Source organism: Homalodisca vitripennis, chromosome X (genome assembly GCF_021130785.1).
Source record: "Homalodisca vitripennis isolate AUS2020 chromosome X, UT_GWSS_2.1, whole genome shotgun sequence".
Taxonomy (NCBI): Eukaryota; Metazoa; Arthropoda; class Insecta; order Hemiptera; family Cicadellidae; genus Homalodisca; species Homalodisca vitripennis.
In genome coordinates this window covers 9470477-9487919 of record NC_060215.1, presented here as the reverse complement: position 1 = coordinate 9487919, position 17443 = coordinate 9470477, and the positions used below count along the sequence as shown (strand labels likewise).

At 34.2% G+C, this 17443-nt stretch overlaps 1 protein-coding gene across 6 annotated transcripts in view; it reads right to left on the bottom strand.

Moving 5' to 3' along the window:
- Nucleotides 1–17443, bottom strand: part of LOC124368659 (sarcolemmal membrane-associated protein) — a 142219-nt gene that overhangs the window by 88665 nt on the left and 36111 nt on the right. For all 6 annotated transcript variants that reach the window (XR_006922981.1, XM_046825915.1, XM_046825910.1 and 3 more), the window contains exons 7-12: nt 16350–16517; nt 15916–16058; nt 8962–9097; nt 8515–8749; nt 5323–5481; nt 325–387 (exon numbers count right to left, since the gene is read on the bottom strand). Coding sequence is in view for 5 of the 6 variants with exons in the window: in XM_046825915.1 (XP_046681871.1) it covers nt 325–387; nt 5323–5481; nt 8515–8749; nt 8962–9097; nt 15916–16058; nt 16350–16517 (904 nt within the window). In the remaining variant the exon portion in view is untranslated. The remainder of the gene's footprint in view (nt 1–324; nt 388–5322; nt 5482–8514; nt 8750–8961; nt 9098–15915; nt 16059–16349; nt 16518–17443) is intronic.

Sequence of the window (17443 nt, the reverse complement as noted above, 5' to 3'; positions counted from 1 at the left end):
TGAATCAAGAGTGGAATCTTTATTGCTGTTCTTATTGCTGAGTATGGTAATCAAGAAGTCTGTCTATTGTATATTGTTAGTTTATTTTGTCAAAATTAAAAAGGCATACATAACAATGAATACAAATAACATTATAAATAAAACACAAATATTTGTCATCAATTATCATTTTAAATTTGACAAAAATCAAACGATGGACATCAAAAAAATTGTAAAAAAATAGTTAAGAGTGTATGGATACACAAGAGTTTCATGCATTTTAAATGTCTGTAGTATTTAAATACAAAATTTACTAATACTAATGCTACAGCAAAGCATTCTTACCTTCTAAAGAATTTATCTGCTGCAATTTGGTCATTTTGTCACTTTGAAGTAGTGAAACTTGAGCTGAAAAAATGCACAGGAATGATGGAATACAATACAACAAATAATCAACATATCTGAATGCTGCAAAGTCAATGGTTAGTTTTGTTTACTAATGGCTGCTCATTAACCCACCAGAAGGTACTTGCTGCATGTTTGTTTCCGCTTATGAAAATAAAATAAAACAACAAAAACCTTTTTTTATGCAAACCAATCACATTTTTATTTGAGTAAAAATATGAAATGAAATGAAATATGTTTATTGTCATTAATCAACAATAGTTGCAATAGACATAGTCAAGCTTGTAAGCCTTAGTGTATCCTTCCTTAATCTTAGATATTAAAGGTTACATGTCAAATTATATGGGTCAAATAGAATACATCTATAGTCAACAAAAGTGAATAAGACATGGTAAATCTACATTTAAAATGTATAACAATAAGTGTAATAAGTTAAAAACATATAAATGAATAAAACCTATAAATAAATTAAACACACAAATAAATACAAAGATTCAAGTAAAAAAACACACATTTACATAATATCTTGGATTAAAATTTTATAGAATAGAAATTCCCATTTTCAAATTCAGCTACACTAGAAAATGCTTGACTAATCAGCCAATTTTTCGGGTCAAATAGAATACATCTATAGTCAACAAAAGTGAATAAGACATGGTAAATCTACATTTAAAATGTATAACAATAAGTGTAATAAGTTAAAAACATATAAATGAATAAAACCTATAAATAAATTAAACACACAAATAAATACAAAGATTCAAGTAAAATACACATATTTACATAATATATTGGAATTAAAATTTTATAGAATAGAAATTCCCATTTTCAAATTCAGCTACACTATAAAATGCTTGATTAATCAGCCAATATTTAATTTTTGTTTTAAAAGCGTTAATTGGAAGATTTCTAATATTCAAGGGCAATTTATTAAAAAGTTTTATACAAACAAAGCTAAAAGACTTTTGGGTTTTACTCAGTCTAGCATATCTTACATCCAATAGATCTTGACCTCTGGTATTGTAACAGTGGATTGAACCTCTTGAAACAAAACTATTTAAGTTTTCCTTGACATGGGTGAGACTGTAGAAGATAAATAGACTAGGTAATGTGAGTATTTTAAGCTCATGAAATATAGTTCGACATGAATCTCTATCCCCCACACCTTTTATACACCTGACCACTTTTTTTTGCCACGTGAAAACTTCTTGAGCTCCACTGGAATTACCCCAAAGAGTAATACCATAAAGTAAACGTGAATGAAAAAATGCATAATAAGCTTGGGTCACTAAATCTAAATGAGTACACATTTTTAATTTACGGATCAGAAATAAAACTCTAGAAAGGCAAGTACATAAATGCTTTGTATGAATGTCCCACATCAATTTAGAATCCAAATTAATTCCAAGAAGTTTAACTGTCTTATGAAGAGTAGATTTACTTAAACTAAAGATGATTTCTTCAGTTTTATCATTATTTAAGATAAGCTTATTGGATGAAAACCAAAGATCACAACGCTGCTTCATATAATTAATGACCAATTCATTACGTTCTCGATCAGGACTAGATGTATAAAGTGTGGTGTCATCGGCATAAAGAAGGCACTTTTCTGGAAGAAAATTAGGTAAATCATTTAGAAAAATTATGAAAAGGAAGGGACCAAGGACAGAGCCCTGTGGAACCCCCCTCGTCACCATCCTCAGGTCCGATCTTTGGTCTCCAAGTTTTACAAATTGTGACCTGTATACCAAATAAGATTTCATAAAAGATAATTCAACATTCTCCAAGCCATAGAAATTAAGCTTTTCTAGAAGTTCTTTATGTGGAACAAGGTCAAAAGCTTTACTAAGGTCTAAAAGTAATGTTCTAGTTTCTTCGTTGTGTTCAAAACCCTCTATAACATTGAAAACCAGATTTTCTACCGCCTTAATAGTAGATAATCCTCTTCTAAATCCAAACTGAGCAGAAGTGAGAAAATGGTTTGTTTCAAAATAGGTTTCTAACTGATCCTTAACAATGGACTCTATCAGCTTGGATATTACTGGCACAACACAAGAGCAATCGGACGGTAATTATTTACACTGAGCCTGTCACCTTTTTTGAAAATGGGACTTACAGCTGTTACCTTTAAACAATTGGGGAAAACACCTTCCGAAAAACTCCAGTTGATTAGAATCGTTAAAGGAATGAGCAAAACTAAACCTAACTTCTTGAGAACGTAATTTGAAAGCCCATAAACATCTTCTGCCTTTGAATTACTTAGACTACTTATACATTTATTCACAGTTACACAATCTACAAAGTTAAATTTAAAATACAGTTTAGGATCCTTTACAGGTTTAACAGACTGTAAAATTTCAAGTGGGGTTGCAATTTTATCAATAGGAAAACCTTGTTGGTTGTTATTACCAACATTAACAAAATAATTGTTAAACTCAGTAGCACTGATGGGTAAATTTGGAGTGCTTTGTTTAATTAAACGACCAGTTTCCTTATTGATTATCTTCCAGGCTGCTTCACATTTATTTTGAGATTTCAGAATGAAATCTGCATTAGATTGTTTCTTGGCTTTTGCTATTTCTGATCTGTACAATTTTTTTAGCCTAGAATAATATTCCTTATATATAGAACAGGGTCTAGCTTTGTATTTTTCATGACATATTACAAGAAAGATTTAATTTTTCCTAAGTACGGAGTGTACCAGTTTTTTTGGGCTACTGAGGGTTTTTCCTTATTTTTACAATTTTTTTCCTTAAAGGACAACAGTCATTAAACTTAACCACTAAATCGTTAATAAAAAGTTCAAATGCTTCATTTGTATTCATACAGTATGAGAAAAATGTTTCCCAATCAGAACTACCAGACCATTAAGTAGGGCAGATACAGCTTTTTCATTGAGCACCCTATAAGTGTAGCTAATATTTGATGTGGTAGCATCAGTAAAATTTGGAAGGTCAGTAATTAAAGACAATTTGTTTAAGTCAACATTTAAAATAAGACCAGAGTGGTCAGACAAATGGTGGTGATCAACCCGACAAACTACTGCATTATTTCCAATATTAGAGATAAAATTATCTATACAAGAGCTAAATCTAGTTGGCTCTAAGTTTAAACAGTAACAGTCATATGACCTAAGCATGTTTAAAAAATTGACAGTCTTACGGTCAGAGTGTCTAGGATCAAGATTCAGATCACTAGAAATTATTATCTTGCAATTCACCATTTTAGACAAACTAGAGATACTATCCAACACCTGAGACATTTTATCAATGAAAACATCTATTGAAGAGTCAGGGGTTCGGTAAATTGATAGTAAAACTAAATTTAACTTAGAAAATTTGATTGCAGACACCTCAAATTGTTTTTCTTCACAAAATCTACTAATATCAATTATTTCAAAATTGAACTTAGCATCTTTATTTATGTAAATAGACACACCACCATGAGAAAACAATTTCCTACAATAACCAATTGCTAATAAGAAACCACTTGGCACATAAAGGTCGAGTTCCTCGTGAGCACACCAGTGTTCATTAAGACACAGTATATCAAAGTAATTACTATTCAAATAGGCTTCCAAGGCATATAATTTATTTTTTACAGATTGAATATTTATATGACAAAGTGATAGTTTATTACAATTGACAGAGTTATGACTAGGAATATATAAATATAATATATATATATATATATATATATAAGGAATTGATACAACTCCAATACTCCAATTTAAACATTATTAAAGCTTAATATTAACAAAAACAAACAAACTGATAACAAAACTGTAGTAACTATGGAGTATTTTTAATATCAAATGATTAATCTTAGTTAAAATATAATATTGTAATTATAATAACAATAGCTAGGAAAGGCGAAATAATAATGTTTCTGTTTAATATAACAATTATATATATCAAAATCAGTGAAACTACATTAATAGTTGTACTGTCTGAAAGATAACCGTGAGCCTGCTCACTGGAGAATTATACACTATATAATGGAAGTATGGAGGACTATTTTTTATGGAATGCATAAATATATTTAAAAAGATATACAGTGATGAACTTTACTATAAAAGTTGTTAAGCTTTGCCATGGAATGGTTTACGAAAAGGATACTCCAGCTAATTTATACAGTATAGGAATGGAAGTAAACTATTTATTGCCAGAAATCTTAAATAAAAAATGCAGAACCTTTTAGCCGCTTTTTGCTGACATCATAAAATTTAGTAATGTACAATCTTTATTTTTTTTGTTTGAATGAAAGATTAATTAGTTAATTAGGTTAATTAGTAAAGATTAATAAAGGGACCCGCCTGTTTTCCCTCAACTTGTAAAAGGAAAGAAATTCCCACTTTTTTTCTTTCAAAATTTAAAAAACCACTTCCGTCCATCTATAAAAACTGGAAATCACGCAAACAACCTAGAGAAATACAGCTGTAGTATTGAAATATGTATGGAAGAATATTATAGATCAAGTAAAAGAATAAAAAACCCTTATAAGACCGATTGCTGTATTAGGGAGATGATTGAAAAAAGCCATATTTTAATAAGTGGTGAATGCCTTGAACGCCAATGCATATTTCAGCCTTAGAACAATGTTTCATTAAAAATTAAACAGATATTTACAATTTGATATTATCTACATTGCATTGTGAATTTTCCACTGTGCGTAGCAATGCTGCAGATCATTTCCCGTAAAACTGTTCATGACTTCCATCTCAAATCTTGTTCCGCTCTAAGCTGATTTCACTTTAGGGAATAAAAAAATCACATGGAGCCAAGTCATGTGACTAGTGTGAATGGTCTAAGGTTTGGATGTTCTGATTGGCTAAAAACAACCAGCTACAATATAACTGATTAACACACTCTGTTGAATACATTGATATGTGCTCTATTTAAAACAGGAGAGATCTAAAAATACTGTCACAAAATTTACCTTCAATCAAGTCCACAACTTCTTTGGTTTTCTTTTGTTCGTTAATAGACAGTGTCAGTCGGTTCATCAGGGTATCCATTGAGTTTGTTGTTACGTCTTTCTGGTTTTCGTCATTTAACTCTTCATCGTTGTTTTTACAAATCACATCTTCAGTGCTACCTGCAAGAGGAAAAACTACTGCTTGAGTACAAAAATTATCTCGGTATATATTTAATGGGAAATTGTAAGGTTTTTGAACTCAAATACTTATGGATTTAGATTATAATTGAAAGTTTTTACTCACAGATATTGCATTTATATCACAAAGTTTAAATGGGTGTATATTAAGTATTCAAGTGCTTGCCAGATGATGAAACCTAAGCGAATAGTGCTAACATAAATTTTCACCCTCTGATAATAATAAAATATGAAATCTAAAAATGCAGTCAAGCTAATTTAATTGTCATTTAAAACATAACAGCATATTGTGAAAATTAAACCAGTGTCAACACCTCACTGAATTTTTTTAAATTTCTCAAGATCACCCTGCGTTGTTGATAAGAATAGGAATATTCTCGGTGTGATATTGATGTTGCGAATGAAGTTACCACCATTGGCATAATAGTGAAGGTAACATTAACTTTAGCCCACAGTTATATGTTTTCCACATGTTGCTTGTGCGATTGTAAGTATTTTTATTTGGTGAGTTGAACGTTTAAAAAATACTTGATGTACTTCTGACTAAATTTGAAGTCCAATAAAAGGAATTTGTTTCCAAAAAATGTTAGTGATAAATAAAACAAACACTTAAATGTTACCTACTTAACTCTATGTGGTAGACGTTGGATATTTTGTATGTATATCGGCCAAGATTAAGAACACTGCTGGGTGCAAATGATGTTATTTCATTCCAAAAGCCTTAGAGTATCAATACTCATTTATTCCATTTGACAGACTGTTTATATTCATTTTTCAAATGAGGTACCACATGTTCCACCTTTACATTTAAAAATCTCTCAAAAACAAACCCCTACCCCCAAAAATACCCTTAATAGATTTTTGGGAGGTTCAAAATAATTATATCACCACAAAATAGACGAGTTCAGTTGAAATGGAGTTTTTATGTCCACTTTTTATATTGCTATAAGTCCAGGTGGTCCGGTTCACCCTGTATTTCATACACGATCCTTATTTTTTATAGATAATTTTAAAAGATGAATTTGTTATTTTTCCATTTTTATTTGATGACAGTATGAGGACAAAAACATAAAAATTACTATACAAGGGTAAATCAAATATAAACAGTAATTTTGCTATTGTTCTTAGAATGCAGGCTTAACTAGATAATGCTGTGTGGAGTAGATGTTTGGTTTATCAGGAGTGGGGAAACTGTCTGGTTAGTGTTCAATTTGGCATTGCTATCAGTACAGCCATGGCCAAGTGAGAAGTCCCTTCGTCTGTTGAGCAACGGACTATCATCAAGTTTTTAACCAATGAACGGGTTGCAAACAAATTATCATGATCGACACCCAAGGACAAACCTTACAGATGACAATATTCGTGCTGTTCGAATTCTGCTGGAAAAGTCCTTGCAACGATATTTTTGGACTATAGGGGCATTTTATTTGTTGATTTTCTGCATCATCAACGTACAGTGTATGCGGCTTCCTACTGTCAGCTGTTATGATCGGTGAAAGCTGCCTGTTGAAACAAAAGAAGAGACATGACCATCAGAGATGTCATTCTGCTTCATGACAACGCCAGACCTCACACCACGGCTTTGAAAAGGGAAACACTAAAGGAAATTGGCTGGAAATCCCTTGAGCACCCTCCTTATAGCCCTCACTTGTTCCCCTGTGACTAATTTTTGTTCGCACCTATGAAGGAATCACTGAGAAGAAAACGATTTTGAGAGCAATGAAGACGAGAAGTACGCACTCAATTGGCTTAGAACTTTCTATGACCAAGGAATACAGAAACATCACTGTTTATATTTGATTTGCCCTTGTATAATCACATGTTAAACTAATACAGATAAAAATCAAAGTTAAACGTTTTTATACACATAAAATATATACAAATGTGAAAATATTATTTCCTATATTCTTTAACTATTCCTTTTAAAAAATGAAGAAAGAAGATATGACCTCAAAAAAAGAAAATGGTAAAGACTTTTTTCCACACTACATTTTTGCGTAAAATTGCTTAGCACTACAAAATAATAATAATAACTTTGATAATATCTTAAAAACTGCATAAAGGCTGTACGAACTTTGCTGAAAAATGTAATGTATCTGTTAAATATTATTATCCAAATCTCGAAATACCAATAGAATATGGGCAATACATTTTAGACTCAGTTATAATCACATAATACAAATTAATTAATCCTAATACTTTAAAAGTTCATTTATAAAAAACTTGGAAAAGATTTTAACTATACAATGATTAACTAATAATTTTTAGGAAATCATAGAATTAACTTTTACAATAAAGCCTTCATATATGGGAGTAAAAGTTTTAGGTATACTCTACACTACAAAAATAATAATTTACTATAACATTCTTGCTACATAAAAATAAATCTTGAACTTTGTTCTATTTCCAAAAACATTTAAATAGCAAATTTCAAATAAGAAAGTAATTTTTTTAAATCTTTGAACATAAAAGGAAATTGTAATACAGTTACAAAGAAACAAATGGATTCAATATTATATTTGTAGCGTACTGATGTCAAAATATAGTAAAATTCACACATCTTCAATCAGCTTAACAGAAAATCCAGGAAAATAGCCACCTAATTTACCTGGTAATACAATCATAACATAATAAATTAAATTCAGACTATTATATGGGGAATTAAATTAGCTACACTTCACACAACTTTATTACAGAAAGTTTTTGGCAGAGTAGCTTTTCCCACTGTAACGCTAGGGGATTGTAAAATTAGTGGCAAAAATGAAATGGTAATTTAAAATAAATTTTTATCTGTATCTGTAGCACTGCAGTTTCTCAAGAAATCAGGTAGAACGTTGTAAAAGCATTGTTTCCGTACTTGATTTTTCTTCTCAAAAATGCTAAGATGGTGTTGAGTAAGGAAGAAGTTGCTTTTGTGTCCGGTGTTGTAAGCGGTGTTCTTACCATTTCTCTCCTTCAGTGAAGAGAGGTGTTTCTTACCATTTCTCTCCTTCAGTGAAGAGAGGTGTTTCTTACCATTTCTCTCCTTCAGTGAAGAGAGGTGTTTGTGGATATCAGGGGAACGTTTGAACTGGAACTGAGACTGTATGCCGAGTAGCTGCCGCCCCACAATCTCTCCAGAAGCCTCCAGTTGTTGGATCTTCTCATGCATGACGGCTTCGTTAGCTAGTAGCCTCTTCACCTCATTGTTTAGCTCTTCATTCTCCGCTTCTAGTATGGCTAGGGCGTCCTTCTTTTGCTCTTCTGCGTCCTATAAAATATAAATTTAATATCTATGACTGCACATAAGGCTTTTCCTGATCACATTATCATGCAACAGAAAATCACAAATAGTAATTCAAACAGTTTCTGTATTGTACGTCTACTTCACATTGCCAATGAAACTCAAAATTAACAGCATTCTTATAATACTAAGTGGAGTAACACTTTTGATGACCCACTTAAAATGGTTAAAAAAAATACCTGAAGCTTATTCTGCAGCTCCACTGCCTTGAGAACTTGAGCATTGTGTTTTAAAGCGAGCTCTTGAAGCTCTTCGTGATCTTTCTCCATTATCTCTTTGAAGTTAGCACATTCCGTCTCAGCATTTCGCAATTCTCTGTAACAACAAAAATTACTATTATCATGTATGAGTGCAACATTGTAACCCCTAATCTGCTCTCTGATCTACGACCATAAGTGTTCAAGAATGATAAAAGGATGGATTATCTCTCCCAAATATTTGTGGGGTTGATTTAAAAAACAATTTCACATTATAAAACGAGCAACTAAAAACTTCTGATATCTGAAGCCACGTTTATCAAAATTCAAAGTTATTATCTTCACACTGGCCCCTTAATAAGGTTAATTTATGAAACCCCTAATAAATTTAAGTGAAGAAAGTCTGTTTATAAAACTTTGTCTAAGTAATAACTGACAATGATGATTCCAATACTGAACGTGGTATTGTGACAAATGGATTCATGCTGTTTAGAATCTGCAGCAACCTTAAAACATCTCAATCTATTAATATTATGCAAGGAACCCAAATATCTCTTTGTGAGCACTACTTGTGTTAACCTTTTCTGAAATACGCCAAATGAACTTCACTATCAGGCCTTAAAAATGAACATAACAAATCCTAACTATCAATGAAAATAAAACTAGTTTGCACAAGATGGAAAGTTGTAGTGAGGCGGTGCGAAGAAGGCGGAATAAGAAACTCCGGGGGCTTGTCACAAGTAGCTAGTTCAGTTGGGACTTGGTCTGAACTAAACGAGTCTAGGCCTAACAAGAATCTTTTTTTTCCTTCCTAAGGGAAAAGGACAGTTTGTCCCCGCGCTTAGTCCTAAAAGGACCTTTGCGCCTCCCTTACTTTAATTTTGTGCCCTCAAAGACCGAGGCTCTTGCAAAAACCAATCAGATTTAAGGGCTCCTGTTCTCTAATGTCCTTGGGGCTGAGGAGATATGCTCCCAGGTATCTTTTCTGAGTCTCTATGATGGCAGGACAATCTAACCAAATGTGCTCCGCTGACTCTTCCTCCTCTCCACAGAGTCTATATTCGTTACTCTGACTAAGGCCTACCTTCATAAGGTGCTTCCTCAGAGGACCATGTCCTGTCAACATTCCTAATATCAGTCTTATATCCTCCTTATTCTGGTCTAGGAGACCTGTCCACCCTTAAGGAGTAGATAAACAATTAACATAAGGAGAGATAAACAATTTGGATAGTCTTAATCCTGAGGCTCTACTCCAATTATTGTGTCTTGTCCTCTTTTCCCAATCTTTGACCAGAGCTTTAATGTTGGAGAAGGCTATCCCACAACCTGGCTCAGGCCCCACCAATGTGGATTCCGCTCCCTTTTTGGTGAGGATGTCCGCTTTTTCATTCCCATGAATACCTTCATGACCCGGTACCCAACCGAGTGTTACTCTGTTATTTATTGCCAGCTCTGCTAGAGCATTCCTGCATTCCCAGACCGCTTTCGAATCAAACGAACAGGTATCCAGTGCCTTCAGTGCAGCCTGACTATCAGAAAGTATTAGGTATGATAATCCTTTTGTCCTCAATTGTACGAGTATTCTGGAACATGAGTCTATTGCCATGACCTCCGCCTGAAAAACCGTGGCATGTCTTCCTAGGGGCACAGCCATGTAAACTCCAGGCCCATGTATTCCATATCCTGTATCCTGCCAAGAGTCAAGGAGTGAACCATCAGTGAAAAACTTCAGGACTCCTTTTGTAGGGTAGGCCTCCTTAATCCATTTCTCCCTACTTCCGATAGAGACCGTATATGGTTTGTCAAAGGAGTATTTCTTAACCTTAGCATCTGACACTTTGGTTAGCATTTCAGCCTCAGGAAATTTTTGCAATATTTTCATGTGGCCTTCTAAGGAGGTAGCATTTATTACCTTTGTTCCTAATAGCTTCATTGCGCTTATAACGGCTGTTCTCATCACCTCCTGCCCAAGATGAGTGTAACCCAGGACCGCTTCAATTGCTAGTGTTTGGCAGGAGCTCATCGCTCCCGTGATGTTTAAGCAAGCTAGCCTTTGAAGACTCTGTAGCCTTTTTGCAGCTGTTGTTTGTTCTACTTTCGGCCACCACACTAAGGCAGCATATGTGACCATTGGTTTTATTATGGTTTCGTAAATCCAATATATCATTTTGGGTTTAAGTCCCCATTTAAATCCAAAAAGTCTCTTACAGGCACCAAGGGCCATTATTGCTTTGGATATCCTGTTTCTAATATGGGAGTTCCAAGTGAGCTTTTCATCCAGGATTAAACCCAGGTACTTCACTTCCTTTGTTTGGTTGATGCTGATTCCCTCCAGAACAGGTTGTGATAGCTGGAATTTTCTTTTCCTGGTAAAGGTAATCATATTTGTTTTTGATGGGTTGATCCGTAGACCTTCCCCATGACACCAGTTACTTATGAAGTTAAGTTCTGTTTGTATTAGGCGTTCCAGCATGCCTTTGTTTTTTCCTTTCATCATAAGCACTAGGTCGTCCACATAACATAGTAGCCTAATTCCCCTCTTCTCTGCTTTGCTTAGGAGATCATCCACTACCATCACCCACAGGAGAGGAGACAAAACTCCCCCCTGGGGGCAGCCTCTTTGGGCTGTGATCGCGGTAGATTCGTCTCCGTACTTTGCTTTCACCTGTCTGCTTTTTAGGAGGGCTACTATCCATTTGACTACATCTGGGGAAACTCCAAAACGTTCCATCGCAGTCTCCATGGATTGATATGCTACTCGGTCGAAAGCTCCTTCAATGTCCATTAAGACGCTGACTAGGGCTTCCTTTTTTTCGAAGGTATTCTCCACCTCTCCCACTAAGCTGTGGAGAGTAGTGGTGGTTGATTTACTTTCTATGTAGGCGTGTTGTGTGGGACTAAGTGGGTGATCCGGTAATATTACATCCCTTATGTGTCTGTTTATTATTTTTTCCATAGTTTTCACCATGAAGGAGGTTAGGCTTATGGGTCTGTACGAGCTGGGTTTTGTCGGATCCCTGTCGTTCTTCCGTATAAACACCACTAGTGCTATCCTCCAGTTCTTTGGTATGTATCCTAAGGCGAAGCTGCTTCTAAACAGAATGCTAAGAGTATTTAAAAGTATATCCAGCCCCTCTTGAAGAAGGGCTGGAAAAACTCCATCCGCCCCAGGAGATTTAAATGGCTTAAACAATCTTATAGCCCATTTAATTCTTTCGTGTGTAAATAGTCTGTTAGACCGCTGTCTGGCTTTAGCAACCTCCCGGCTGGATCCCCCCTGATTAGAGAATAAGTATCCTCATTTCGAGTCAGGTGAACCCTGGGAAGTGTGTCTCCAGAAGTAGTTCTAAGGTCACACTAACAAGAATCTTACTATGGGGTGTAACGCAAGACCATAGGTAACAGACTTCTCTTTAGTGGACACGGGAGAATATGAGAAGATGTCAAGAAACTGTTGCCCTCAGATTCTGAAGGGTACAGTGTTAGATGCACAGCTTTAGAGGATAGTTGAGAGACATGAGCAATAACATAAGAACTCTAGGAACATTGCACAGGTCAAAACTTCTTAAAAGTTTATAAGCTGGCTTTAAACTTTGTAAATCCCCATCACCCTGCAAACAAGTTAACCTAAAAATCACTGTTCTACATCAAAATATCCAAGGACTGAAGAATAAAACTAACAGATTAGTCCACCTTCTTGAAGAAGTACAGCCAAGGATCTTAATAGTCACAGAACATGGACTTAAAGAAAACATTTTAAAAAATATCAAAATTTCTGGCTACACACTTGCCACCTACTTTAGTAGAAGTAACCATACTAAAGAAGGAGCAGCAATATATGTTGACGAAAACATATTCCACCTGACAGAGACAATCCCTGTTTCAGCATACTGTCAAGAATTAATCTGCGAAACAGCAATGATTAAGCTAACATTGAACAAAAAACCATTATACATTACTGGAATTTATAGACCTCCTTCTGGTAACCTTCATCAAGCACTGAGTCTAATATCAGAAATGTTGGGAAAAACAAAAGCAGAAAATCACCCCATTCTGTTATTAGGTGACATCAATGTTGACTGCTTAAAGACTGACAACGAAAACAAACAACTTAATAATGTTTTGACCAGTCACAACATTTATAGATTGAATCTACCTCCTACTAGGATTACATCGAATACAAGGTCTTCAATTGACTGTGTTTGTACAAATCTACCACTTGAAGACGTAGAAAGTAAGGTATTTCACAGCAGCCTATCTGACCATACTGCACAACTTTGTACGTCACAAATAAGGACTTGTCAGGAAAACACCTATTACAGTGGAATGAGCCGAAACTATTCCCAGAATAACCTTAGTATGTTAAATGCTTTACTGCTACAAGAAAATTGGTATGAAGTACACAATGCTTACACTGCAGAAGAAGCATATACTAAATTTATGTCAATAGTTACCATGGCTCTCAATCAAGCATGTCCATTAAAGAAAATTAGAAGGAAAAAGAAGGTGACAAATAAACATTTTGTAGACCATCAGGTAAACTTGCTAAAAGAAAACTTCCTTCAGAAACTTCTAGTATATGAGAAAACAAATAATGAAGAAGATAAACGCAATCTAGCAAAGGCTAAGAAAGAATATGACGAGACTGAGAAAATTAAGACAAGAGGCATCAGCCAGTTTCATAAATAGAGCAGAAAATAAATCTAAAGCCCTGTGGAAGATAATAAACGATGAAAGACAGACAAAAAATGTAATACAACAAACACTCAAGCTTGAAATTGATGGACATGTAGAAGATAACCCCTATAAAATTGCAAACCATATGAATCACTTCTTTACCAGCATCGCTGAGAGAACGCTGAAAAACAATCCTAAACCATCCTAAACCATGTATAGACCCATACCGGCCACCGGCCATGACTTACATAACTACCAACACGCAAGCCAAATAGAAACAAAATATTATAAAAAATCTCAAACAAAAAACTTCTGCAGCCACCGACAATATCTCCACAAAAATACTTAAACATTGTAAGGAATCACTAACGATCCCCCTCACAAGTATTATTAACAAATCATTGAGTCAAGGTCAATTTCCATCAGTCCTAAAACTTGCAAAAGTTTATCCAAAACATAAAAAGGGGAGTAAAACCGAAGTTGGCAATTACAGGCCAATATCAATATTGCCAACTTTCTCTAAAATCTTAGAAAAAGTTGTCCTGAGAAGGCTTTTGGACCACTGTGAGAAGTTTAATTTATTAACTGAGAGACAACATGGTTTCATCAAGGGAAAATCAACCATGACCGCCCTAACCGATTTTGCTGACTACATAATTGACAACCTTGAGGAAGGAAAACATGTTACTAGTTTCTTCCTAGACCTGAGTAAAGCATTTGACTGCTTGAGCCATGATCTCATATTACACAAATTAGACAAATTAGGAATTAAGAGCACAGCCAAGATGTGGTTTAAGAGCTATCTTAAAGACCGAAAACAAGCAACAAGTGGAATCACAGCAATAACTAGATCAAGACCTTTACCTATAAATCGAGGAGTGCCCCAGGGGTCTGTTTTGGGACCAGTATTATTTATACTGTTTACAAATGACATACCCGAACACCTGGACAAATTTTGTACAGTTTCAATGTACGCTGATGATACCACCTTGCTCTTGAGTGGACAAAAAGACAATCTAGATATCAGATCATTCACAGCCTTGAACATGGCTTATCAGTACTGCCACTCAAATGACTTGGTGGTAAATCCAGACAAAACTAGTCAAGTCGCACTTGGGAGAAGATGTGATGAAGTACCAACAATACCCGATGTGGAAAGAAACACCGAAGCTAAATATTTAGGAGTCATTGTTGATGAGGGATTTACCTGGTCACAGCATGTAGACAATCTTCTCTCCAAATTAAATTCCTCCCTTTATATGATCAAACGTACAAAATGTATAAGCGACATATCTACTGCGAAAATTGCCTACCATTCCTTGTTTGAAACTCACATCAGGTATGGCCTAATGATATGGGGAGGAACTTCCACAAGTAATCTTCAGAAAGTTTTGATTCTACAAAAGAGGGCCGTAAGAACCTTAGCTGAGCTAGGCTACAGAGAAAGTTGTAGAGAAGCCTTCAAAACCCTGAAGATTATGCCAATAGTAAACCTCTACATAAAAGAAGTCATCTTGTATGCTGTTGGACTACCCCTGACGTAGAATAGACACCTACATGACTACAATACTAGACACGGTACTCGTTACCAACTACCAGTTCACCATCTCTCCCTATATGAAAAGAAACCCTCCTACATGGGCATGAAGCTGCACAACCTTCTACCTGAAGAATTGAGATGCCTCACCGGGAGAAGACTGAAGACTACTCTTACTGACTGGCTAATTAACAATCCTTTTTACTCACTTAACGAGTTTATTGAAAGAAGACAATGAACATTGCCATTTGAAAAACTTATTTTTGAAATAGTAACAACTGTTTGTGATGATTTTATTTGACGCCTTTTCAATACTTAATGTATTTGAAAATAAAGAATATTTGTATTTGTATTTAATTGTTCCAGCACAAAAAAAAATTGGTGAAGTAAAAATTCATAAACAATAACAATTTTATATAAAATCCTGGAAACTATCTAAAAGCTTTCTTTGCAGAATTTAATTTATATTTACAAGAAATACAGGTCGTTAACAAACATTTTTCTATCACAGCTGAAAACTCATTTTTCAAAGGAAATAACATTTAAGATAGTTTTACTGGCATGAAACTATACACAATATTCCAGATTTTAATCTGCCATGATTCACAGAGCATAACATCATAACAGAGGCATATAATCATTTATTTTATGAACAAACAAACAAACACAGAATAACCATAATTGGCATTAATTTGTTAAATGCATATAACATTATGTTATACCTTTCTATGTCTTGACACCTCTGGACCACTTCTAATTTCTCTTGTAAGACCTTCTGAAGACACTCTTTTGCAAGGTCTTGGTAGACACACTTATCTTTTTGAAGATTCCTCAACTCATCTCGCAGTTTGTCCTCGGTAAAATTCTGTAAACAGTGTTACCAAATGATATAAATAAAATTCAGAATCACTTAAGTTGTATATAACTGTAAAGAGCACAACAATAGCAGACTATAAAATAAAAGTACAATAAAAAGTTTCCTTGAAATACCAACCAAATATCCATGCCAAACTTTGTGGGAATTGGAAGTGGGCCACTGCCACATGCACATAAACTTCTTTTTTTTACTTGGGTATTACCGAAAGATGGTTGTCACACCTTCAACTGATTATGTGAGAGGGAAACATTTTAAACACTTAAAATAACATATACTGACCTTTGCATATGTCTGGAGTTGGTTCTCAAGAATCTCAACACGCGATAACAGTCGGTCTTCTGCAATGAGAGCCTTCCAACCAAGGTCTACGGACTGACGGAGGGACAACAACAGCTGCTGTAAGGAGGCCAACTTAGTCTGTAGCATCTGCTCTCGCTGAAGACCCTCCTGATGGCAATATCACCTTATCACATAATATTGTAGAGAAAGGAAGTTTGAGGGAAGCAGACACAGATTACCAGTAGGTTAATCTCACTAGGCCAAGGTAGTGTTGTAAAATATCTTGAAAAGATCGTACATGATCATATATTTATTTTATTGTTATATTAAAAATAATATAATTTTTTATAATTATTTTTCATTAATTTAAGCAGAAGTATTTAAGGAACATTTTCCCTATAAAATAATAAGGATATTTAATAATAAGGTATAATAAGGTATATTTGTGTTTGTACCCCATTCTTATGAACATAAAAATAAGTAAAAACAATTTTATTTTTTGATGTTGATAGGGAGATTATTTAAATACTTTTGGTCCACAATAACTAGTTTTTTTATTCTAATTTATGGGATTCTATTGCTACATTGCCCTTTTGCAGTGCAAAGTAACAATGAGTGCTGCCTAGCAAAGGTAGTTTGTTAGCTTCTATTAACTGCTTTAAGTAAAGAATAGGTTGATAGATGTAGTGGCTATAGACTGTCATAACGTGTACACACAAAAATTGTTTACAATTGTACTGGGTACAGTTCCAGTGAAGATTCAAAATAATAAATATTTTTTACAAAAGTAGTCTAAGTTAGATGAAATTTTGATGTAGTTTAATAAATGTTTAATCCAAATGTGATTGTAGAGTCTACATAAACAAAGTACAGAAGTCTTAAAGTATCTAATGAATAAAATTTGGGCATTCTGTACATTAATGTGTTTTATGATATGGATAAATATATAGACTATTTCCAAAATTCAAATTGAACTTCAATTTAATTTTTTATTTTAATTAATTCATTTTTTTATTTAGGCTGTATTGCTACAAGAAACTAAACTTTATTTTGTTACTTTTACATTATGATAATATATTATTAACTGATATAAA